At 40.6% G+C, this 25,902-nt stretch overlaps 1 protein-coding gene across 1 annotated transcript in view; it reads left to right on the top strand.

The window, feature by feature from the left end:
* The window catches only part of KCNH5 (potassium voltage-gated channel subfamily H member 5), a 162,371-nt gene that overhangs the window by 39,319 nt on the left and 97,150 nt on the right, over window positions 1–25,902 (top strand). The window contains exons 6-7 of the mRNA XM_071426250.1: window positions 4,374–4,766; window positions 19,794–20,223. Coding sequence (XP_071282351.1) covers window positions 4,374–4,766; window positions 19,794–20,223 — 823 coding nt within the window. The remainder of the gene's footprint in view (window positions 1–4,373; window positions 4,767–19,793; window positions 20,224–25,902) is intronic.

Genomic DNA, 25,902 nt, shown 5'->3' with positions numbered 1-25,902 from the left:
GGGCAGAGAAGAAGCTGCAGTTTGTTTTCAGACACTGCACTCACTCCTCCTCATTCCTACTCCTGGATTGTGTTGTCTGCGGATGGACAGACAGAGGGACAGAGTTCTCCTTTGTTTTAGTTAGTTTAGCTAGCTGAGGCAAAGAAGTTCCTTGGACTGGGTTTTTTTTTTTTCCCTTTTCTTTGGGCCTGTTCAAACCTGCTCTGGCCTGACCAGCCAGCAGAGCACTGGCAGCTCCACCTGAGGCCCACTAGGCCAGGCCTGGGCCGTGGCATTTCCAGCACTGGAGGGACTGATAAGAGACTGAGTGAGCTGAACTGCACCCTGGGGAGGGACTTTCTCAGTTTGTCATCTCTTTTGGAGCAGCAAGGGGTTTTATTGTTTAATATTGTTTTGGTTTTATTGTTTAATAAACAGTTTTTTTTCCACTTTTCTCCAAGGAAGTATTTTTCTCCCAGACCAGCTGTGGGGAGGGGCCGATTGAATCTGCTTTCCTAGAGGAGCCCCTTGGGGGGTTCTCTCCTAAATTTGCCCTGAACCAGGACAGTGGGGTGGACACCAGCCTGCTCCCTTCCTGAGGAGGTGGGGGGAAGAAAACCCACCCTGATTCCTATTGGCAAAGGATGTTCTTAGAGGAAAATATTCCTGACTGATTTTTTCAGCCTTGCCTCTACTCATCGTAAAGCAGCACCATGTGGCAAGCTCACGTGTTTAGGACAGGTCATAAAAACACTTTTACTTAAATGACACTCTTTCTGTGCACACAGTCCTCAGCTTCCTGGGTGTTCCTTAATTTGGGGTGCACAGTGTGCTTCTCTGCTGTGCTGGAACATGGAACCAGGATTGATGTCCTTGAATCCCTCTCCCAGAAAAATGGGATTGTTTGAGAAACCTCTTTGGAATCATCCCAGTCTGGGTCTCCGTGGACTGTATATATACCCTGATCTTGACTTTCCTGCAAAGCCATTCCTCCAATATTTCCCTCATCACTTTTATCTTCAGAACTGATGAAATGAACTCTTTGGCAGGTTGCAAATGTCTCCTTAACAGTGCAGGTGGTGCAACAAGTTAATACCTTCAGGTTGACTTATGAAACAGAGGTACTGCCTTCATCTTCATGTCCACTGGTAATGAAAAATAAATTGGTCAAAAATACAGGGTCAAAGTATATGAGCTACTGAAAAAGACAGCCCTTGTGCCAGAGAACTTATCCTGTAGAACTGATAGCAGCTTTAAATGTTTGGTTTTTTGGTTTCATTACCTTTCTGGTTTTAGCGAACTTTGATAATAAAAATCTCAAATTATCGTAATGAAAACCCACAGTTTTCAGGTGTTGGCAGTGTGGCATTTTCCCTTGAATGATCCCATACCAATAGCTTGGATAAATGCTGGACTACTGACACCTCATGCTTTTCAAAATCATGATGTTTCAGTGTCCTGTAAATCCAGTTAGAGCCATTTTTGGAAATTGTTCACTAGGACCACTGTAGCTAGAGGAAAAAAAAATGGCAAGGGAGATTTAGATCAGGCAGCAGCAAAACCTCAGGTAGGGGAGTAGGTGTGCTCAGGAATAGCTGGGATGAGGTTGTACTCAGGAGTAGTTGCTTCCAGAGTGTGCAAACTCCTCTCTTAAAAGTAGTTTATGGCTGGAAAGTGCTTTGTGGGCAAAGTGCTGTGAGGAAGGCAGACTGAGGGGGGTTCACCAGTGCTGTACAGGCCCCATTTTCCATATTTCTGTTGCTGAGGAGGAGCATTACTTCCATGGCTCATCCTTTGCAGAATGTGCTGCTCACCTTATCAGACTTAACAGTTACCAGTCATTTTTATTAGCTGTACACAGGAATAATTCAGACAGTCTGTGGTGAATGCAGCTGACTAACAAGATATTGCGTATTCTTTGGTGATTAAAAATCCATGCAGCATGAAAGAAATAATCATTATAGTTCAGTGGTCTCCACAGCCACTTGCCACCCACTCACCATGTCAAACTCAGCATGAGATTATGTTAAGAATAATAATTATGCTTTTACAGTATCGTGGGAGCTCCCAAGCACTCCACCACCAGAGGCACAGGGAACTATCAAGCATATGCTAATCACATTCTGCTTGAGCCCTAAGTAGTTTATTTTTCCAGCTCTAGTGAGGACATTTCCAGCTCCTGCCCCAGTGAACAAGGCAAGGAACAAACAGGCCTGAAGAAACCAGGGAAAGAAGTCCCAGTGCTGATTTATCAGCAAAGTGTTGGGCACTGATGTGTCCAAAGAGATATCTGGAGATAACAACCAAATTACGAGGCAAAGCCAAAATGGTGTGTTAAGAGCAGGTGGAAATTTTCACTTTGAAAGAAATTTTCACAAGGCTGCTGTGAGAAAATGACTGTGTTGATTGCTGCTTTAATTCCAGGGAAAACCCCATGGATCCACCAAAAGGTTCAGTGTGCTGCAGTGGTTATAGGAGTGTAGAAGTGCTGACAGTGAGTCTGTCCTGGGCACTGGGAGAGGGACACCTGGAGTTTGATGTTTTATAGGTCTCACCAGGGGTTTGGCATCTGTGCTTGTCTCTGGCAAGTGCCATTGGGACCACACCACTCCACAGAGGGCTCTGGGTTACACTGGGGCTGGTGTGACATGAGGCTGTTGGCAAAGGGAGCAGCCACGGGCTCCTGGAGGTCTCTGCTGCTCTCTCACTGCTGCCTGTGTGGTGGGTGCAGTGCTTTTCTGGCCATGGGATAAATCTGTGCAATTCTGCTGATCCTGTAGAAAAGAATTGGCTAATTAATGTAACAAGTTAGTTTTTCATTGTGTCAGCTCCGCTGACTTTCCCTACAGATCCTGATTGCTAAATATGGGCTGAGGGAGGGTGGGACCAGGTAGGCAGGAGCAGGTTTGCATCCCTTCAGCCTGACATTGGCCCAGATTTGACATCTTGGGAAGCCACATCCCCCATCACAGAATGAGGGAGGCTGCTGTAGTTGTCCCTTGGTGTTTCCTGGAGAACAGATTTTCAGCAGAGCCAGACTTTTACTGTCTGATCTCAGCAAAAGCTTTCTCTTAAAAGCATCTAAAAGGCAAGACTGCAAGGAATTAATGGAGAATCCCAATTTGTGGTGCTTGAGTTCATATTCTTAGTTATTATACAGTTTATTCAGAGCCATTTACTCCTCTCCATTGACGAAAAGATCCTGTGTTTCATCAACTTGATACATCTGAGGCTGCTGTTTTCAATCCTGAAAATATGGTGCATCACCCAGTATGGGGCAGGTGTAGGGCTGAAATGAGTTTTAAAGTTGTTGTAATTACTTATTTTATCCCATACAGACTTCATATCCCCAGATGGATCCCCAAATGGATCTTTCAGTTGTCAGTGCAATAAATTGCCATGTGTGCGTTCCTTTGTGCTTTTGTCTCTTGTGTTGGACTGAGATAAGAGGTAATTAGATTAGCTGGGAATGCCTTAAGTGAATTTGGATTGGTTTTTGCAGTGTTTCCAGTTCCACTATTTTACAGCAGTGAGCATGCAGGAGATTATAGTCCTATGCAGAAAAAATGAGAAGTAATTACAGGAAATAAAGGAGAACCCACTAGTGATATTGAGCTGTGGGAGCAACAACTTTTTGAAGAAAATATGAAGGAAGTGTGATATTGGCAGGGTTTTAGGCAGAGGTTGTGCACATGATGCCTCATTTTAGGGATCAGCCAGCAAGGCTGGGGTCACCTTTGATAGGGTGTTGCTGTAGCTCAGCGGTGATTTAAAAAAGAGGTCAGGCACAAAGAATTAGTCTTGTAACTATTACAAATCTGAATGAGTGTTCATGTTTAGATTACCTGTTAGGAAGAAACTCCTTTCTGTGAGGCTGGTGAGGCACAGGAGCAGGTTGCCAGAGAAGCTGTGGCTGCCCCATCCCTGAAAATGTTCAAGGCCAGGCTGTATAGGGCTTGGAACAACCTGATGTAGTGGAAGATTCCCTGCCCATGGCAGGAGGGTTGGAGATAGATCATCTTTTAGGTCCCTTCCTACCTAAACCATTCTATGATTCTATGTTCATAACTGCAAACCATCTGCTGGTGTGGCAGTACCCAAAACCTCTGTATGGAGCCTCTCTTCCCTTGCTGTTGGCATGGTTTCCCCTCAGTCCATCTGCAAAGACCTTCCTTTTTACAGGAATATCCTCAGATGCCATGCTGCTCCCATTCATTGAGTTATAGCTGCCTCTACATGTCCTAAATAAATCAGATTATTTAGAAACTGTGGGTTGCCTTGCAATGTCCAACGAATACAGTCCCATCTCTGCTGCTCCTCACAGAAATCTGTAAGACCCCTCTCTGCATCCTATTCACTAAAAACTGTAACATTTTCCTCTCTGTCTCTTACAGGTTCTCCAGCTGGGATCTGATATTCTTCCTCAGTACAAGCAAGAAGCTCCAAAGACTCCACCACACATTATACTCCACTATTGTGCTTTTAAGACCACCTGGGACTGGGTCATCTTAATTCTAACCTTCTACACAGCAATCATGGTTCCATATAACGTGTCCTTCAAGACAAAGCAGAACAACATTGCCTGGCTGGTGCTGGACAGTGTCGTGGATGTTATTTTTCTGGTGGACATTGTTTTGAACTTTCACACCACCTTTGTTGGCCCTGGGGGAGAGGTTATATCTGATCCCAAGCTCATAAGGATGAACTACCTGAAGACGTGGTTTGTGATTGATCTTCTGTCCTGTTTACCATATGACATCATCAATGCCTTTGAGAATGTGGATGAGGTGAGTGGCTGTAGTCTGTCTCAAAAGGGTTGTTTTAATTAAGGATTTGTTTAGAAGCTTCTTCCCTGATGCCTTGTGAAGGCTGACCTAGAGACTAGACAGAGTTAAAGAATAAAGTAGGGATTTATTAAAAGGCCTCAGTGGATCCATCTTGGGCAGCACAACAGCCCAACCAGGGCTACACCCAAAATGAACCCAAAATGGTCACAAAATGGACAACTGGTCATGGGGTCTCTCACTTTTATAAATTCTGCTCCATTTGCATATTGGAGTTAATTGTCCAATTACAGCTCCAGCCCATGAATTCCCATCCTTCTTGTTTTTCTCTCTTCAGTCCATGTTGTTTGTGCTCTTGGGCCTGAGATTTGGATCCTTTTTCCTTGGTCCCCAGCTAGAGAAGGAATTGTTTTGTCTCCCTACTCTATGAAGAGAGCTCACCATCCCTTAATAAGAAGCTCAGAACTGCACACTAAAGCAGTACAGAATCTGAAAAATATAAAAGCTAAAACCTGAAGCATCACCCAGTGAGGCAGCTCATGTTCTGTGCAAATACAAGGGGGTGGCCTTGAGCTGCTGGGATTAACCAGCAAGACATTCCTGTGTTGGTGGAGAGGGGTCTGATGGTTCCAGCACCATGTGTGGATTTTTATTTTAGAGATGGGGGTTTTAGAATGGCTTGAGTGTCATCCAAAAGCATTGGTGCAAATTCATGTCAGAGTGGGCAGGGCCAGTTGGGATGTCCCTGTCACAGCCTTCCTTTTCAGCTCGGTCTTTGGGCAGCTCTAACCATTGCAGGCCTTGATTACAGTTCTGTATTTGCTCTGGCTGAAGCTGGTGACAAATCTGCCACTTATATAAAAGCAGGGAATGGCTCTGAATAAGCATTTTTTTAAATCTTGCCCTAGGACTACCTTTAGAACCAGGCTGTAATTTTTTAATGCCATTTTAAATGTTTGATTGAGAGGGAGATTTATTTCCATTTTTTGGGTACAATTATTCAACTACAGCTAAAATTTGAGAAACTGTTTGAGGAGAGAGAACATAAATATCGTAGATGGATGCTGAATGAAAGCTTTTTAACTGCTAAGAGTGATAACATTTATGCAGTTGAGCTTTTGGCCTAAGCTAATACAGAAAACAAGCAATAACTACAACAAATAATGCATGCACGAGTCAGTGTACAGAAATTCATTATTAAAATGGAGCTGAAATGGCTTTAGGACTTGTTTTAATTTTTCTCTAGAGAATTTTATCTTCAGGGCCATAAACAGATGAAAAATCCTCTGTTCATTTTTGAACATTTTAGCAGTTTTTTCTTAGAACACCGTTTAGTGGGGTTGTTTGTTTGTTTGTTTTTTAATTCTCAATTTGGCACTTATATATCCTCACTATATAAAACCTACATTCTTTTTTTTAATGCAGGCTTTGCTGCAAATTTTGTAGAGCTCCTTTAAAATTTCATCCCTGCCTCTGCATGCTGAGTAGCATCTTTTGACATTGTTCCATTTTATTTATAGCAAATATGACAGAAGTGATAATACTTGCAGCTTAAATTCAAGATCCTATGAGGGCTGCCCATCTGAAACCAGGTTGTACAGTCAGGCTGTGTAAGAAGGTGATATTAGCAAGGGTGTAGATGGAATAAATCTTTTAAAGGTAACCAGTTTCAGACTCAGAGGAACCCTATTTTTATAAAAGAATGCAGCATTATCTCCAGATTTGTGTGCTTTAATATGTAAAACAAACAGAAAATTTCTGTGCCCAAGCAGGTCAGATTTAAAGGATGAGGTTGACCTCTTTCTCTAACATATCCATGGGAAATAAACCATCTGCAATATTTGTGACAGGGAAGAGAATCTTGACACAGAGCATTATAATTGAGACACACCTAAAGTGACAAACTGTAATCAAAATGTAATAACCATAGCAAGGTATCATGAACTCCAGTGATCCTAGAGCAGCTGTCATTTGCTTTCAAACAAATGAAACATTAACTCCTTTTTAATAAAGGAGACAACAGTAAGATTCCCTTGTCATGAAGCGCTGTGTTATGGCTCTGGAGCCTCCAGCAGGTTTATATTTGCTTGATTTCCCTCCCCTCCATCTCCATCTTTCCCTAGTGTCTGAAAAGAATTTAAGTGATTTTGAAAACAGGTATGTAAACAGTCAGCCTTTCCTCCCTGGGTCCACATTTTCTCTTTTCCCTGTCCTTCAGGGAAGATCTTGTTATTTTTTTTTGTGATATGTCTTCATTTGTGACATTTAAGTCTTTCAAGCTGGTTGGTGTGTTCTGGGTGGTTGCAGTTATTAATGCTCTTTATCTTCATTTGGTTTTTAACATTTATTTTAACTGGTGATTCTTGACTGGGATTTAACTTTTTGGCCCTCCCCAGCAGCAGGGTGTTCAAACATTGCTCATAGGTAAAGAATAAGGAAATCCATAATCTTAATTTGGGAGAGATACTCTGATTAAAAGCAATGTTTCTCATTAGATAGTGGGTGTTTCCTTCTTAAGGCAAGCAGGAGAGAGAAGAGTTCTTTTAGGTCCTGATTCTGCAAGGTTTTAGCTCTTTGTCTTGGCCCTGGGTGTTGGATAAAAGTCTTAAAGTTGATGATTGTGGCATTTCAGATAAAGTTGCAGAAAATGAGCTTAGCAATAAAGACCTTGGGTGCAGGTCCTGGTGCTCTTTGAGTTCTTGGTGTGGTGGTGGGGGATGGACCCAAATCAGAGTGAACAGCCCTAAATGCCAGCTGAGTGAAAGGTGACTTCCCAAATTTCCCTTGTTTTTCCCACATCTGACCCTTGTTGTTCCACATAAAGCATCAAATGCTTTTTTGCTAGTTGTTAAGGAGCTGGATGAGAAGGGGGAGCACCATTGGAGGGAGTTTCTTTTCCTCCCTATGGGCAGATCTCTCACTCATGAAGAAGGATATGGCCAAGGAAGGTTGGGATTTTGGCTCTCTGTTGTATCTGTAGACTGCTCTATGTGATACAGGTGCTTGAAATGAACTAAGATGCCTTAAGCACCAGAGTGTTTTTTATGATGCCAAAATTAAGGAAATAAATTGAAAGATTAAAAAAAAAAGGCTGAAAAAAGGAAATGTGTGGTTTTTTACCAAGGGTTTTAGTCCTTCAAATGCATCCAGGGTAGGAACTGTGTCATTGCCCTCACAGACAACTTCAGGTGAAGGCTGGAGTTCCCACCTGAGGCAAACATGACTGCAAATCAAAGTTTTTGTTGCTGACTACATGTAGAGCCTTGTTAGAAGGATTTGATGGAGAGGATTATGACACACAAATTGAGACCTGGGGGGGATTAAGATGATTTGAGGCAGAATTAGAGGTGTTGGTTTCCAAGCCTGGAGTTACAGAGCCAGGCTGTTGGAGTCTGCTCAGGAGGATTGGGATGTGTGAGAGGGAGGGGGAAAGTAACATAATAAGAAACACCTTGTTGACATCTAAGTTATGTGATGGATGAGGAATTAAGTGCCTAAGTGGTATTGAAAGGGCAGGAAAACAAGGTAAAATAGGCTGGAGAAAAATGAACTAATGGAGAGGAAAGTGGAATCCTTACTGGGACATTTGATTTAGGAAACTTGCTAGGATGATAGTCCCAGAAAATCAGAAAAATGCATGATATCTTCTCTAATTAGGCAGCATATCCTGCACTGAAATATGTTTTGGCTGAATCAAAACCATACAGAAAAACTTTCCTTTACATAAGTGAGACAGGGGACAGCATAGTACATACTGGGGAATCCAGGCAGTTTTCAAGCAACAAACCAGAACAGAGTGTGTGTGCTCAGAGTCTCTGAAACGTGGCTGAAATTTTTTTTTTAGTATAAGGGTTCTCTGAAACTTCAGATTTAGTTAAAAAAAATAATAAAAATACACTGAACTTTGGATTAAAGGGGAATATGGTGTTTGGATCCAAAGATTTTGGTCCCATGAAGTTCCTGTAGGTATTAGGACGTGAAGTGTGTAGAGACTGGAAATTAGATTTTTGTCCTGAAGTTCCATGTTGCTTGTAGTGCTTCTAATTTTCTTTTCCCTGAGTAATGACCTGCATGTAACAACTCTTCCATTCCTGTATGGCCCAGTTTATAAAATTTATAAAATCACGACTCCCTGCTTTTGAAGCTGGAGAATTATGTTACCTTGAGACTTAGCCTTTTTATGTTCTGCCTGTTGGAGAGAGAAATATCCAACCTCTCTCTGGGCTACCAAACAATTGTTTGTAACGATTTTTTCCGTACAAGTCAGAATTATCAAATTTATATTATGATGAAATTGTCAGCAAATTTGCAGGATGCAAGGATGCTGATCAGGTATGGTCAAACTATGCTAAAATCTCCCTGTGGGACCAAATACATTGATTGACATACCAGGACACCAGGATGTTGGGCAGGTGTTTGGTTCTTTTCTTCACATGCATTTGAGCCTCTGGAAATAAGTATTTTGAGTAAATATTCCTCTAACTAGATGGATGGACAAGCTTTTGGCCAAATGGAAAATTCTTCCACAAATGAAGGGTTAAACTCAGCTGAGAGTTCAGCCTCTTATTATTTTGAATAATATGATTTTTTTTCTGGGAATTTTAACTGAGATTCATGAATTTCTGAATTTGTCATGAAATAATACCTAGAAGCTAGATCTCCTCTGTGCCAGCAACATGGTCCTGAAATGACAAATCACATACTGTGAAGAAAGGGACACAAAGTCAGGGTGGTGTCCAGATGGTTTTCAGATGAGTTGTATAAAAGATCATCCTTTCTGCAGAAATTAATTTTTGCAAGCCAGTGGCTGGAAATGAAAGCAGAGAAATTCAAATGACCTAAACCAAAGTTCTGTGCCTGTTGTTTAATAATGTAAGACTACATGACCCAGTGGCCTTTAAAATTTAGTGATCTATGCAGGGCACATAAAGCACGGACTCCTTGTAATTGTAATTTTCTTTTAATTGCTATTATCGATCTATTTCAGCACTGTCAGGAACTTCTTTGTATCACTGCAATTAATAGAAACTAAAATTGCAATGTCTGTAAATTGAAAGCAAATAAAAGCTGATTAAGCTGGTGCAGCCATGTTCACACCTGCAGTGCTGTACTGCAAACATTCCCTTTGTGGGAGGTATTTGAAGGAGAGTTTTTGGGCACCAGGCTGAGTGATGCATGCAAGGTAAAGATAAATTGGTGTCTTTCAAGAGTGTGACTTTAGCTCTGAAGTACAGTCTGTGGCTAACTAGCTTTTTTAAATCGTGGTGGCTGACATGGAGAAAATAATTCCCAGAACTAAATCCTGGCTGCAACCAGTGTTAAACTACAATGCAAATTCCCAGCAAGTAATGACAGAAGTACTAACCCTGGGACCTGGCATTTCCCCCTTGTTATGCACTCAGAAGACAATTAAATGTGGGGAATGCTGTCATTGTTGTAGTGAATGAAAACCCATAGTAGAATAATACAGTGGCATGGGTATGGTATTAAGTTATACATGTATCTACTGTAGGTATATATTTTGTAAAATTTCCACCATTTTCACTCCTTTCACTTAGTCACCTCTATCACCCATTGCACTGACTTGCAGAATTGCATCTATTTGGCTTTTATTCTAAGGTTTTATTAAAGTTCTGCCACCATTTAATTAATCAGCTTTTAATTTTTTTTTTTCTTAATTAATTAACCAGCTACTTTAATGCTGTACAAGGTCTGGGATATGTCTGCAGGTTTCCCTGTGGAAACACCTGAAAGTCTCCATGATGTGAGAGGCAACTTGTGAAAGGAAGGAGCTGAGCCAGAGCCAGGGCAGGGGGTGGTGGGTGACCTGACAGCCTCATTCACCTCTCTGATGTGGGTTCTGGCATATGAACTGTAATTAGATGTCCCAGTGGTCTTCTTTTATTTCATTTTAAAAAATATTTTATTTTAATGTGATGTATATATATCTGGGAAGCAGATGTTGGGTACAAGCCATTTAAATCAAATCTTCAGTCAGAGCTGTATAAGCTGATACAGAGTCCAGCAGAGGAAATTGTTTGTGGAGCACTTTCAGGGGACGCTTGGAGTCCTGTGTGATCCCTTTTGCTCACAAAGGAAGGGAAGGCTTACAAAGGAGATGAGGAAATGAAATCATCTGATCAGATGCTCACTGAAGTGATGCTGATGGGAGTAGCACAAATTCCCATTTTGTCCTCTGCCCACCTTCTCTACGTGAGTGAAAATGATAATATTTCATGATACTGTCTTTTTTCTCTTTTTTTGGGCACAGTCACACTAACAAATAAGTAGTTCAAGATGCCACATCCCCCTTGTATCTAGAAGAAATATTTTGCAATCACCCTTCTCTTCTCTTTATAACCTCAGTTATTTACTGTTTGTCATGTGCTGCACTGTATGGTTGTGCCATAAACAGTTCACTGGAATTTTATTTATAATGTTACAGCTTATTGACATTTGTGTTAGAGAAAAAAAAAAAAAGGAAAGTTTCTCCATGCCCCTGGTAAAAAACCAGAAGATAAATCCCAAGCAATAAATTTAGGGGTACTTTTGGAAAATGCACTAAGAAACCTGCTTGCTTACATTTTGCTGTAAGGACTGAAATTTTTGCTCACTGAAGTCACTACTCCCATTGCTTCCAGTGGTGCAGGGTCAAGTATTAACTGGGCTCTGCTTGTATCTGGACCTGGGATCTAGATAGCTGCTGCAGAAGGAAAGCCCTTTACTCCTGTGTGTATCTACATAATTGAATACAACTCTAAATTCTGCTTTTAAAATGGTGACAAATCAGAAATGTTGCTGTTTTTTGTTTTGTTTTGTTTTTTGTCATTTTCTCATTTTGACATGTAGCTCTATAGCTCTGCAGCTTTATTATATTAATTGTTTACCCAGAAATAAAGATTTCTGATACAAGTTAGAAGATTTATTTTAACATTAACTCCAGGAAAGCAGAATTAAGGAGCTAACCAGGGATTTTGGAGCTAAGCTCTATTTAAGTAGCTAAGCTCGAAAATTTCTTTTGGGAATGATTTGCTGGTTGCATTTCAAAGAGCCTTTACCTCCTCCAGGATACTCCTCCTGCTCTGCAGAGAATAGAAGTTTTTGGTTGTGTGCCTGCAGGCTCACCTGCTGGTGTTGGCAGGGCTCACCATTTCAGTCATTCCCAAAATCTCTAAGCACTTTGTTTCCTCTTACATCGTGGAACAACTGTTTGGTGGAGATTGCCCAAGGTTTACAAAAATCCTGCCTCTTTCACTGCTTCAATGCTTTAATTACAGAATTCACAGAATCAGCCACGTGATTTATTTCAGAGATTTTTTGGTTTTGTTTTTTTTACTTCTGGTGAGAGAAAGGTAAGGAAAATTTTGCCCACGCATCTTTAAGGAAAGTATTTGGACTGTGTTTCAAAATGTGCTAAGCATGGGATTCACCTGATGAAACATGGGGCCAGGCATTGTCCACAAGGAGGTACAGGCACATTTGGGGCATGGCTCCTCATGTTCTAAGATTCACCTCCAGTGTAGGTCTGAGGAGTCATTCTGCCCTAAAACTTCCATTTCTCACCCTTGAATGTAGTGACACTGCTGTGATAGCTCAGATGCAAATTCCTCTGTGGTCTAGTTTAGGCTGGGGTGAAATATATCCCCCCTTGAGACTGTATTTGCTTCACTTTGATTTTTCAAAGGATAAAAGCTAAAGCAGAAAAAAAATATAAAACTCATGGGGTCCTTTTGAGTCTCTGAGTCATCAGCATTGGTGAGCAGGTTCATTATATCACCCATCCTATAAACTGGTCAAAAATCCACCCTTCCTCATGATGTCTAAATAAATCTCTCTTAATTTGTAGTCTGTACATTCCTCCCTGTGCCAACCTCCTTGGTTAAATATTTCTTTTCCCTCCCTCATGTTTGTCTCCTTGATGTGCTTAAAAAGAAGAGTCATCCCTCCCCTGCATAAACACCCCTATTTTCCTTTCCTTAGTTGAGGCAAACTGATCTTGTCTAGACAACTCATTTATGAAATTTTATGAGCATTTTTGTGGCTGTTCCAGCTGCCTCTCTCTGCAGGAAGTGAAATTCAAATACATTTCTTTAGGGCAGAGCTTTACAGGTTACTCCAGGTGGAGAATTCATCTTCACTTTGCAACTGGGGTTTGGCTTTTCCTGTTCATGGTGGAAACATTCAGCAGATCTGTCCTGGAGCTGGATTAGCCTCTTCTGTGAGTGCAGCTCACTGATTGCTTTGAGTTATGTGGGCTGGGTATGTGGGATTAACCCATATACTCAAATATTTCTTTTTGTCAGTAATTTACAGTTAAAGACCCTTGTAGTTGTAGACATTTTTGATAATTTGTGCTGTAATGGATGCCTTGGGACTCTATATTGCCAAGCTTTATCATATTTTCCTTTATTCCCACAAGGTTATTCTCTGTTCCTGACAGTGTGTTCCAAAGGTGCCATTAGCAGGTTCTGTGACCATATACTATTTATGTTTATGTCACTAAGAAGCCAGAAAAATCACTAGGAGTCACCACTTGTAACCCCTGCTAGACTTCCCTTTTAGTATTTCCATTTTTCCACTCTGTCCACAAGTTCTTCAGTCACCCTGATATCGCAGTGGTGGTCCCTGTTTTCCCTGTGTTTCATAATAATTTCACCTCTTATGTTACTGAAATACTACATTTCTTATATTTAGAAAATGGTTTGTGTTATCAGAGAAAGCTATCAGGAAACCTTGGATAGATCCCAGCTAGCCTGAGCTCAGCTAACGTACTGCTCCACTGATTGCATTTTGATTTATCTCAAAGTTTCTAATTACTCTTTCCCTTAACATTTGTTCAGGTAATGTGTTTGTTTATTTCCTTCTTGATGCATTAGATTTTATGGGAAATAGCAACATCATTTTTGGAAACTAATGCTCCGGATTCATTTAATTTTTAGCCCAAGCCTGGATTATTTTTACTTCATTGCAGCTTGATAACTTTAGGGTTTTTTGTTTTGTTTTTGTTTTTGTTTATTTTTTGTGTGTGGTTTTTTGTTTGTTTGTTTGTTTTGTTTTGTTTTTGTTTTTTTTTTCTTTTCAATTTTGAATTTGAAGGATCTTTGGGTATTTGTTTTAGTGTTCTTTGGAATGAAAAGTAGTTCAACCTGGCATTTGGCACTTCTTACTTTAATTCCTCTCAAAAGTGTAGTTTTCTGTTCATCAGTTTTTATTTCGTATATATTGTCAGTTCTGTTTGTTTTCTTCCTCTGGGTGATTATTTACTCATTTATAACTGATGCTCAGCTTTACAAGTTTTTCCATTTCTTTGAGTTGCAACCTTTTGTACCTTTTGATGTAAGGGCATTCCAGGTGCCTGACTCTTCTACCTCTCATAGTCCACCTGTCTTCACTTTTTCCTATCTCTAGTTCAATATTTATCATTTACCAGCTCTTGCCCTTTGAAGAGCAAGAACCCCAGTCCAGTTTACTTTGTGATTGTTCACTTTTTTATGAACTGATTCAATTCCTTCCTCAAGCCAATGGGGACTTGTGCAAAGCCCTGCCAGAACCGTAGGTAGTGTAGCATCACATTATGTGGAGTAATTGGCTGTTAAATGAAGAAATGAGCATGCTGCTGCATCTGCAGAGCCTCTCAGCCTCCTGTTATTAATAGCATTTATTCCCCAAGCTCCCCTGGAGCAGGATCAGTCTCACCTTGGGAGGCAGTGCTCTGTATTTTCTGTTTCTCTGGTGCACAGCACAGATTGGGTTGTGTGCAGATCCATCTCTCTGGGTTGCTGGGGGTGGGTTTGATTTCTCCTCACAGCAGCAGTGCCAGCAATAGCCCTCATCACCTGTGTGCTCAGTGGCAGGGGAGGGAGGTGATTCATCCCCTCCCCATCTGGCAGAGGTGGCTGGGGTGAATCACTCCCCTGACATGCCCCACTCCTCCTCTCTGGGAGGAAGGATGGGCTGCTCACAGGGACAGGGGGCTTGGCCACCAGCTTGCAGCATTCTGTGGGATCCAGAGGGTGCTTGGAGCTCAGTCCATGCTGTGGCCACACAAAACCATTTTGCTCTTGCACACAGGTGAGCCCTGGCTGCAAAATCCCCTGAGGATTTGATCACTTTGATGGAAGTTTTGCTGTAGTTGCTTGTGTCCAGCATAAAGATACTAGCTTAAATTCAGTTTAACATTTATATGGTGCAATCACCCTTTCACTGCTTTTGCAACACATCCTACCAACATTTCATAGCTCTGGTTCTTGGCCACCCCATAAATTCTTCAAAGCCACAGTGTGCTGAACATTAAAATTGAGTGAAAAGTTGTTGTTTTTTTCCTCTGACCTTTTCTGAGACAGTGCTTTCTATTAAATGATGCAGTACTGATCCCCATTTTCAAAGCTCAGAGTATTTCAGTTTTAGAACACATTTAAAATGCGTATTTAGTTTCTTTTTGTTGTTGTCATTGCGTGTGTACCCACAGCTAACAACAAATAAATAAATAATCATGGAGTGAAATCTAATTGAAAAAGTGCCTAGAGTTAAAAACACATTGTTCCCTAGCAGAAAGAAAAAGATATGCATGATTTACCATTCCAGTATACTGGGATTTAATTTTGAGGTTTAAGCAGAATTTTGTATATTTAGATGCTTGAAACTAATGGCTGTTTTTGTTTTTTATTTTACTTTAAAAAAATAATTTATGCAATAATTTCCAACTTCAGAAAAGATTAATTAGATTAGCAAGAAACCAGCTATTCTTTTTCAGATTTTATAAACATGCAACTCTGCTATTCTGCTGCTGCTTCAGTGTAGAACAGACTCCACTCTTTTCCCTGGTTTAGGAGGTTTTAGGTAGAGTCGTTTTGGACTCAGATGATTTCCTGCCCCTGTTAACCTTCCTTTTCCTTTGGTGACAGTGTTCCCTTCATCCTCTTGCATGTTTGGCTCTTGACCCCTGTATAACACAACTTTATCAGCTTCATCCTTCCTGCTGCCTGGCTTGTCAGGGATTCATTAAGTGCAAGAGAACTTTGCTCCCTGTTCTTGCTGGAAGTGCAGAGATCTGTTCCCACAGCATTCATGGCAATTTTGGGAAACATCTGTCTCACTGCTGTGTCTGGAAAAGTTCAGCTGGATGCAGACACACAGCTTAGACACTTCTTTCATTCTGGAGGACAGCATTTTGACAGTGTGGTAACATCTAGGGCCTGAAATGGCAAGAGTCAGGTGGTTTGAAAGGAAGGATTGGTCCCTCTGTATGTCAGACTGAGTGCTGTTATCAGTTGTGACTCCACTATTAATTTCCCTTCTTAGTGTATCAAGAGGATTTGAGAACACAGACTTTGCAAGGTGCTTGTGTCAAGCAACCTGGGCTTTGTTTAATCATGAATGTCTAAGTTAATTACAAAGTTAAACATACATCCCTGAAAAATATCTTTCTGGATAAATTTGACAGAGTCTACATCTTTTGTAGAGCTTCAGCTGTCTCCTGAATTGAAATGGTGGCACAAAAATGGCTGGTTCAGAGTCACTGCTCTTGTCCTCTCCTGATCCAGTGGCCTTAGAAGTCCCTGGGAAGGACTCCTGTAACTCACTTTTAGTGTTGGAATAGTTAAATGGATGATGTGTGTCAGATGGGAATTTGGTTCCAAACTTGACACCCAAAACACAGTTTTGGAGTAGGTGGTTTTTCAGTGGAAAGATTTCTGCAGCTGAGATGATTGATGATGAGCAGGCTGAGTGTCCTCATCTGATTAGGAGGTGATAAAATACATTATCCAAAACCCCAAGGGGCTTTATTGGATGGTTGATAACATAAGGAGATATTCTCAATTAGAGAACACAGCCCAGCAGCTGTTACAGACAGTTGGCCCAGTTGAAATGGCAATGGAGTCACAAATGCTCCTCCCAGAAGGCTGGATCTCCAGGATCCAACATGTGCTTTATTCACAGGATAAATAAATCCAAACTGGATTACATGCCCCATTCACAATTTCTAATCACCTCTCTGTTCCTTGAATGCTGAAGTTACTTCTGTCAGAGGAGATGCTCATCCTGGAGTAGGAGGGTTTCCAAAGTATTCATTATGGAGCATAAATACAGTTAAAAGAAAAATGAAATTAAAGGCAGCCTGCAATCAATTGAGTTTAGAAAACTGAATTTCTTAATTGCCCAAACGTAATTCAAGGCAGTTAAGTCTTTCACATAACTTCTGTCAAAGATGTAGTTGAGTCTGAGGCAGAGCTTTGCATATTAACAATTGTGTATTAATTGTTGGTGATTTTGTAAGTATGAAGGTACCAGCTTGACCCAACAGTAGTTAGTGCATATGTGATATATATATATTTTTATATATGTATATATATTTATATATTTATATATATATACACATGTATATATATATACACACACACACATATATATACTCTATACCTGATATATCACATATTCATTTAGCATTTGTTTAGTTGCTGTTTCCTACAAAGGGCTTTATGGAAGAAGCTTTTGAAGCTGGCAATATTGTCTTCCTATTTTGGAAGATTAGACATAAAATGTCAATGTTCAATATGTCTTGTTTTTTTGGCCTTAATTAAGGGGTCAGACTGAAGAGGCTTTAAGATTTACAGTGAAACTTTTAACAATTAATTTGTTAAATTAAATGAATTGCTATTTGGAAATAATACATTTCAATGTCAGCTAAAATGAAGTATTTCTCTTTGTTTTATACATAAGAGATGTGATTGTTACCTGTGCTTAGGGAAAAAGAAAAAGACAGCACAAATTTTCTCCCAGACTTTGAAATAAATGCTGTATTTTTGTATTATTTGTATAACTGCTAAATTGTCCATGTAACTTAGAGAAGATGAAGTGTGGATGGGGGATGGAGGTGAGGTTACTCTGTTAACTCTTCTGTTCAAGGGTTGTTTGGGCAGTACAAAGTGCAGTGTAAGCTGTGCCACTGGGACAAACTTAAACTACTGGGTGTAAAAATGGGCCCCCCAAGTTTGAATTCCAGGTTTTTAGCTCCTTCCCTAGCCTTAATCCTGGAAATGAACGGTCACAATTGAATAAAAAACAGAATTAATGCATCTCTGTTTGACCAATGCAACAGGATTGGGTCCTAAGAGAAAAACACTGTGCTGTCTTCTCCCTCTTTTGTCAGTTGTAACCTTTCAAAGTCAAGGTTAACTCAGTAAAATATACTGAAAATTTTCAGAATAACTATGAAATTAGTTTGAAGTTCTCTCTTTATTTTTTTTTAATGTATATATTTTTATTGTGGTGTTGGACCCTCGTTCAGTAGTCCATTGGCCACAGTCCATTGTGTCAGGAATATTGGAAGGGACTTCCCAGTTTATTGGAAAAGTTGGTTGCTCAGAGTGTCTCCCGGTCATAAATCCTAAAGCAAATAAGTAGATATACATTTAGATGGAAATAAGGATGATACTCTGATCTCTGTCTTGTGTAAATGCAAAATGCAGAAATCAAAATGGGAAAATTCCACTTCCCTCTGTGGTATTAGTCATCATGAGAGCTTGAATGCAAATATAGAGCTTCAATTTATTAAGGATTTGGGGATCTGAAACACATTCCAACAGGATTTAAAAAGCATACAAGAACTGTGCCAAACAGATTACATCTAGAAATATCAGATGTATGTTACCCTTCAAATGCTGGGAAAAGGGAGGGAAGGTGCAAAAGAAGGAGAAACAGAGCTGCAAAAGAGACAAATGTTTTTCTGGTATGGAAAACTCCAGAAACTCCAGTCTTTTACTGTTTGATAATATAATTAGCCAGTGTTTTGACTAGACTGATTTGATAATGATGCATAGAAAAGGGCAATTTAATCTTGGCACAGTAACGAGGAATGTTTGCCTCATTGCTTTCTATGTCTTAATTTCTACTTTAAATTAAATGTCTTCAGCTTCTGAATGTTTTATATTAGAAACCTTCCTTTACAAACCTTCTATTTTGAGCCACTAGTTAATTTAATGCACAAGTTAGTTATATCATGGGATTGCAGTAGATCAAGAGCATATTTTTGTTCTCTTTCTGCATCTCTAAACTCCCAAACCATTTGTGCATTGAGAAGGACATACACATTTCTCATCCCTTCTCAGATGTTTCTATTAACTTTCTGATGGTCCTTGTGGTCTTATTCCCTAAATATTTGTATTTCCATTTATTTGTATGTCATCTATCTTGCATGACAGGAAAAAACAACAACACTGCACCAACACTTGCTTTAGGAAAATATCTGTTGATTGGAAAGGAAATTAACCCTATATGGAAAGGCCTTGTGGTCTGTGTTTCCCTTGCTCAGGAAGGTGATGTGCCCCCAGTTGTTTAATTCCATGGTCAATCAGTGAGGCTTCTTGTAAATAAAAAAATATCTAGAGTTATGTTTGAAGGTTAATAAGAGGTGGAGAGTCTTGTACTGGAGGAAGTTACTCAGCTCCTGTTTGGTGGATGAGAGTAGCAATAGGAAGATTTCTCTGAGTTTCCCGCTGCAATTACATTCTGATGTTTCTCTTGAGCATCTCTTAATGTTGAGGGTTCTTAAAGTAAGTGTGCCCCCATTTTGGCCAGAGTAACAATCCTCTGCTTGGGTTTAATAGAAGGCTGTTCTCTGGGAAGACTCCACAGGGTTGGTGTAGTTCCATCTGTGACTCCTCTTCCACTTCCTTTTATCTTCTTGGGGTCAAAAGAGTCTCCAATTTACTTCAAACTGGTGAAGCATTGAACCACTCCTTTTGTAATAAACTTGCTGTTTCCACTTTGGATTCTACAGAACCCTTCTGTTGCTTTGAAAGACCGAGTTTGAACAAAGTAATTTATCCACCTAGTGAGTGCCAAACTCAATTTAGCCTGACGAGGACAAAAGCACTGGAGGGACAAGAGGGTTTGATCTTGTATTCTGTTATCTGAGGCCTGAAAAATTACATAGAAAGATTTTAAGCAGATGCAGGAATTGCTGTATAGCCTCCTGTGCTAAACCAGCAGGATATTTCAGATCAAATAATGCTTTTTATTCCTTTCCAGGGAATCAGTAGCCTCTTCAGCTCCTTAAAAGTGGTGCGCCTTCTGCGGCTGGGCCGGGTGGCCAGGAAGCTGGACCATTACCTGGAATATGGTGCTGCTGTGCTGGTGCTCCTGGTGTGTGTGTTTGGGCTGGTGGCCCACTGGCTGGCCTGCATCTGGTACAGCATTGGGGACTACGAAGTGATTGATGAACTGACCAACACCATCAAAACAGACAGCTGGCTCTACCAGCTGGCCCTGAGCATCGGGACCCCATATCGCTACAACACCACGGGCTCGGGCCAGTGGGAAGGAGGGCCCAGCAAAGACTCCTTGTACATATCCTCCCTCTACTTTACCATGACAAGCCTTACAACCATAGGATTTGGGAACATAGCACCCACCACCGATGGGGAGAAGATTTTTTCGGTGGCTATGATGATGGTTGGCTGTAAGTAAAATCTGATTTTCTTGTGTTCTGTGGCCAATGCCGTGCTTGTAGGGGACACAGTATCAAGCTATGCCAGGGAAGGTATAGGTTGGATATTAGGAAAAAAATTTTCACCAAAAGAATAATAAAGTACTGGAATGCTCTTCCCAGGGAGGTGGTAGAATCACCATCTCTGGATGTGTTTAAAAAAAGTCTGGACATGACACTTGGTGCTATAGCCTAGTTAAGGTGTTAGGGCATAGGTTGGGTTTGATGATCTTAGAGGTCTCTTCCAACCTCCTTATTCTGTGTGTGATTCTGTGTGATTCTTGTATAGTGCACTTTCTTTAAGCTTTCTGGACATTCTAAAAAAAACTGTGTTGCCTGTAAATAAGCATGAAATGAACTTGGAATTCTTGAAAATAGGTATTGAAATTATGTAGTTGCTGTACATTTTAAATTGCTGGCAGGGCTAAGTGGTCTGGGTACATAAGTGTGCCCAGTGGCAAGTTTATACTTGGAGACTCATCTTTGTACTTTAAAGATGGCTTTTATCATGTTTGTAAGATCTTTGCTAGAATTTGGTTCAAAGTTACAAAGTGTATTTGAATTGAGGTAGTCTGTGTTTTGCTTATAAACTTACACAAGCCTGGAATTGTTTGATGTGGTCTTATCCAATTCTTATCTAGTGATTCCATAAATTGATTGTTTACTTTATGGCACTGCTTTGAGATATAAATCCGGATTTTGTCTTCTGAATGTGGTGGCCTTTGCCACCAGCAAAGCTGGAAGAGTAGGAAATGATGAGACAATGTATTGCACCTTTTTTTCTGCTTCCTGCTGTTTCACAGCTCTGCTGAAATAGTCCAAAATCAAGGAGTGGTAAGGCACAACTCTCATTTCATGGTTACATCACTGCCAAGGTTACATCACTGAGGGGCTCTACAGATAACCAGAAATCTTCAAAATATAGTAGAGACAACTTAAAATGTTAATACTATTTGGAGAATTATTTTCCTGTTAAATCAATAACTCGTGGTATTTCTCTGGTGCTTTTATTTCCTGAGCACCATGCAAACACTAAGCAATTATGTAACAAGAGAGCAAACAAAACCTTTTGATAATAAGATCTGCATAATCTCTCTGATAATTATCTCAGCTAATACTTTGAGCTCATCTCTGAGAAATACTGAACTATAAAAAGGAAGTTTTCTCGCCACAGTCTTTCTAGATCTTTAGAAGATTAAAGACATTTGTTTGGAGATTTTAAAATGTTTTTTAAAAAGAGAGGTTGCAAGGTTGCAATTTTAGGACTCTTGCAGCATGGTGCAATGAAATTTCTGCTGAACACCTCTATACATGATGGGCTGATGTGTTGCAAAACATTTCCAAGTCCATAAAAAGCAAATGCCCAAGCCAGAGCACTAGTGAGCTATTGCAGATAGGTCATCAAAAGCCCATAGGAGCTGATGTGCTGTTTGTTGACACTGATTTGTGGTATTTACAGAACCTGGGGATTTGGAGAATAAAGTAGATATAGAACATTTTTATACATTGTAATACTTGCTTCCCTTGCTTTGTTTTGGGTTTGGGTTTTTGTTTTTGTTTTTGGGGTTTTTTTTGTTTTGGTTTTTTTTTTTGTGTGGTTTTTTTGGTTTGTTTGTTTGTTTTGTTTTGGTTTTGGTTTTTTTTTTTTTGTGGGGACTTCTGTTGTCCTATTGAGGGAGATTTGACAGAAAAAGCTGTGGTAAATGACTTAGGGTGTGATGAGAGCCATAAAAACATAATGCCACTACTACTATTTATGATGATAACAACAACAAAATACATGCATGGCCTCAGCAGGTGAAAAGGAAGGGGAGATTGTAACCTGTTTTGTGTCTGTTCTAGGTGGGTTGCTTCCTTGCTTTTTCATCTCTGAAACTCATCCTAAAGGTGGGGAATACAAAGTAGCAGCATCAAAATTGGCACTGACAAGAGCCTGTGTATGTGGCACAGGCTAATAATTTCCATAAGTATTACCTACAAAATTAATAAATGTTCACATCAAATTTATAAGTGGCAACTGTGAATTTAGCAGTTGGGAAATTGTGTGTAGGATTATAAGCTTTCAGACAAAGTCACAAGTAGAATCTAAAATTTAAGAAGTGTGGCAAAAGGACTACTGAGTTGCTTATTGCATCAAAATAATAACACCAAAATAAATGTGCCTTCCCTTGTGGAGTGAAAAGCACTGTGGCAGGCAGGAAAGCTACAGACAGGAGAAACCTTTTTGGTTTATTTACAAGTAAAATTTACAAGTAAAAGTGTTCAGTTATCATCAAATAATGAATCTTCTTCAACAACATCAGTGCAGATTTAAAGATTCCTAATCCATGCACATCAGTGTGATGAGTGCTCCTGACTGAAATCCAAACCTTGATTGATCTTTTTCCACTGGTTAGAAAATAAACCAGCTTTGGAACAGGCTCTGGTCATGAGCTTAATATTTGCAATATTTGTGCAGATAGATTAGACCTGCAGGATTGTAGAGACATGCTTTTCAGAGCCAGCTGCTGAAAGCCTGGCACTCTGAGCTCCAAAATGAAACAGAGAGGCACAACAAATAGCTGAGGGAAAATGCAATTTCCCAGGCATTCAGAGTGTCCACTGAGCTTGGGAGAAGGATGTGGCCTCGTGAAAAGGTGTAACTAAGAACTGAGTTATTTTCAAACCAAGATGATTTAGTTTCTCTTTTGAAACAGTGTTTTGAGATAAACATTCAGTAAAATTCAATTACAGTTCAGTCAATAAATATGTCTGGTCCACAAACACGCTCCTGTTATAAGCAGAGAGAGGCTGTGAAATTCCTTTGGTATTTCTCCTGAAGAAGTTTGCTAATACCGATAGCTGATATTGGCAGTGGGTTTTTTTTCTAACAGACTATGCCAAATAAATGTTTTAAACTTAGCACTGGAATCAGAGATAGTAATTCATCACAATCCCAGCTGCCTACTCATGCAAACTGCAGATAGGAAAGGAAATCTTGCCAGCCTTGTCAGCGAGCTGCAGCTTGTTCTGAAAGCCCCAAGTTTCCTATTCATGCTGGCAAAGTTATCAGGACCTGGGAGGAGTATTTGGAGAGGTTTGCAAATCCTTCTGGGTGGGCAGGATTGCAGGATGGTGTTCTGGTTAAAAATAGGCAGATTCAGATTCTGTAGGTGCTGATGAAGCACTGCTTGGTGCGGGGCAGGGGCGGGGGAAGCCCTGATGGATGGGGAGCTTTTCAGCTGGATTGGCAGCTTGTCACCTGCTTGTTCACTGAGGACAGATCGAGTGGGATATTCAAGCTGAAATACATCACCTGTCTTGCAGGAAAGAGAGCTTTGAATAACTTAACCTCATCTTGTGGAGCTTGCTTCAGATTTCTTTTTCCCTCACTTGTTTTATCTTGGTGTCCAGTGCTGTTCAGCAGTATTTTTTTCTGTTGCTTCTTGACACTTGAAAAGCTAAAAATAGCCAACAAAGCATCGTATGACAAGGGAGCAAGGTTTTTTACCAGGATTGTTGTTTGAATACCTATTGTGTGTTTGCTACCTAGAGTTGCTGAATATGCATTGAAAATCTGATTTTTGTAGCGCCTTTTGTGTTGATCTAGGTCATTTCATCCCCTCTCTGTGCAGAGCAGAACAAATAGGTAGGTCTGTCAGATCCTTCGAATGCACCAGGAACCATTTATCATTCAGGAAGGACCTTTGTTGTAAACCCCCCATTATCTTCTGTCAGCTCAGAGCCTCCAGACAAAATCTCAGCCTGTTCTGCTGTGTGTTGCTCTACTTCTGTCCACAAGCAGCTCTAAGGCTCCTGCAGCACAGCCATAGATGCAGAGGTAAAACTGACTAGGATTGTGTCTTTCACAAAAAGAATCCCAAAAAACCCCAAGAAAACCAACAACAACCCCCTCAAAAAAAAACCCCAAAAAAACCCAAACACCAAAAAACCCCAAATCTTATCATGAAAGAGAACAGAAAGAAACTTTTGGTGCATACACCACTATCACTATCTTGACACTCAGCACAAACCAGGCCTTTAGTGAGCAGAAAATAAAAGGGAGAAAGCATTTTGGGGAAGGTGTCAGTGTGGTTGGGTGAAATAGCTTGAAAAGTTCAGGAGAGATGGGTTTTTTGAAGGAACAAGTGTGATTGTTTAAACAACACCAGTACAGTCATATGCTTTCTTCCTTCCCATACTTTCACTGTGAGGGCAGCAGGCAGCTTCCCAAAGTCCTTGTTTAGGCAGGGATAGAGTTAATTTTCTTCCCAGTAGCTGGTACAGTGCTGTGTGTTGGATTTAGAATGAGAATGATGTTGCTAGAACACTGAGGTTTCAGCTGTTGCTGGGCAGTGCTCTCTGGAAGTCAAGGACTTTTCAGCTCCTCATTCCCTGCCAGCGAGGAGGCTGGGGGGCACAGGAGCCATCAGGGGACACAGCTGGGACAGTGACCCAAACTGGCCAAAGGGACCTTGCATACCACATGGCATCATGTTAAACAATAAAACTGGGAGGGCTGGAGGGTGGCTGGTCAGCAGGCAGTGAGCAATAGCATTGTGCATCACTCGTTTTTTGTGTTCTTTTATCATTATTATTATTTTTTTCCCACTTCCTTTTCTGTCCTGTGAAGCTGTGCTTATATCAGCCCATGAGTTTTGCCTTTTTTTCTGATTCTTCCCCCATTCCAGTGGGGGAGAGGGAGTGAGCAGGTGGCTGGGGGAGTTTTAGCTGCCTGCTAGGTTGAAGCACAGCACCCAGCCTGGGGCTCAGAGGGTCTCTGACACATTTCATGCTGCTGCTGTAATCTGGAGTAATGGGTTTGGCCCTGTCCATGTGCACCAGTGAAATGGCTCAGTGTGGCACAGAGCAGATTGCAGCATCAGTCTGGCCCCATAAATACAGCAATTACAGGAGTTTATTTGTCCAGCTGAGTGGAGCTGGCATGTACATCCAGGCAGTTGGAGAAATCCAGTATATTCCACTGATCACTGAAATGCTCTGATGATCTGTGCAGCAAGGGAAGGGCAGAATGAGACACTGAAGGCAGGGTGTCAGTGAACATTGAATAATTCACTGTTTCTCAGGCTGTGAAAAACTCAGAAGAATCTCTTAGTTATCCATTGGTCCCCAGAATGGCTTAGCAAAGGGTGCTTTGTTGTTCTTCCTTTAGGGAAATACTTTTATCTATATACATAATTATTTTGGCTCCTATTTACTCCAGTTTTATGGGGAGATGTTGTGAGAGAGATGATATTTTTCAGTGACTGGTTTTAAATTATGGTGAAAACAGGCCTGGCGATTCACATTGGTTTTGCATATGAGCAGAAGAATTTGTTGTAGTGATTGTACAGGAAACCTCCTCTGAAAAATGGGATTCATTTCTAGATTCCTCTTTCCAGGAGTTTCTAGTTTAATGGCTCAAAATGCTAACTTCTTGTTTTCCTCTTAAAATCCCCAGGTTCATGATTTTCAGCTTTGAGAAGGAGACAGAAGTGATTGCTGTCACTTGGACCCCAAGTTATTATTGCTCATGGGAGAGATGATGAAGGAGAGTGTGGGTGGGTTCCTCTTGATATCCCAGAATCACAGAATGCTTTGGGTTGGAAAGGGCCTTAAAGATCATCCTGTACCAACCTCCCTGCCATGGGCTGGGACATGTTTCACCAGAAG

This window comes from Agelaius tricolor, unplaced genomic scaffold (assembly GCF_023055355.1).
Source record: "Agelaius tricolor isolate 1412-34295 unplaced genomic scaffold, bAgeTri1.0.p SCAF_5, whole genome shotgun sequence".
Lineage (NCBI taxonomy): Eukaryota > Metazoa > Chordata > Aves > Passeriformes > Icteridae > Agelaius > Agelaius tricolor.
This window is presented reverse-complemented; position numbering and strand designations above follow the sequence as displayed.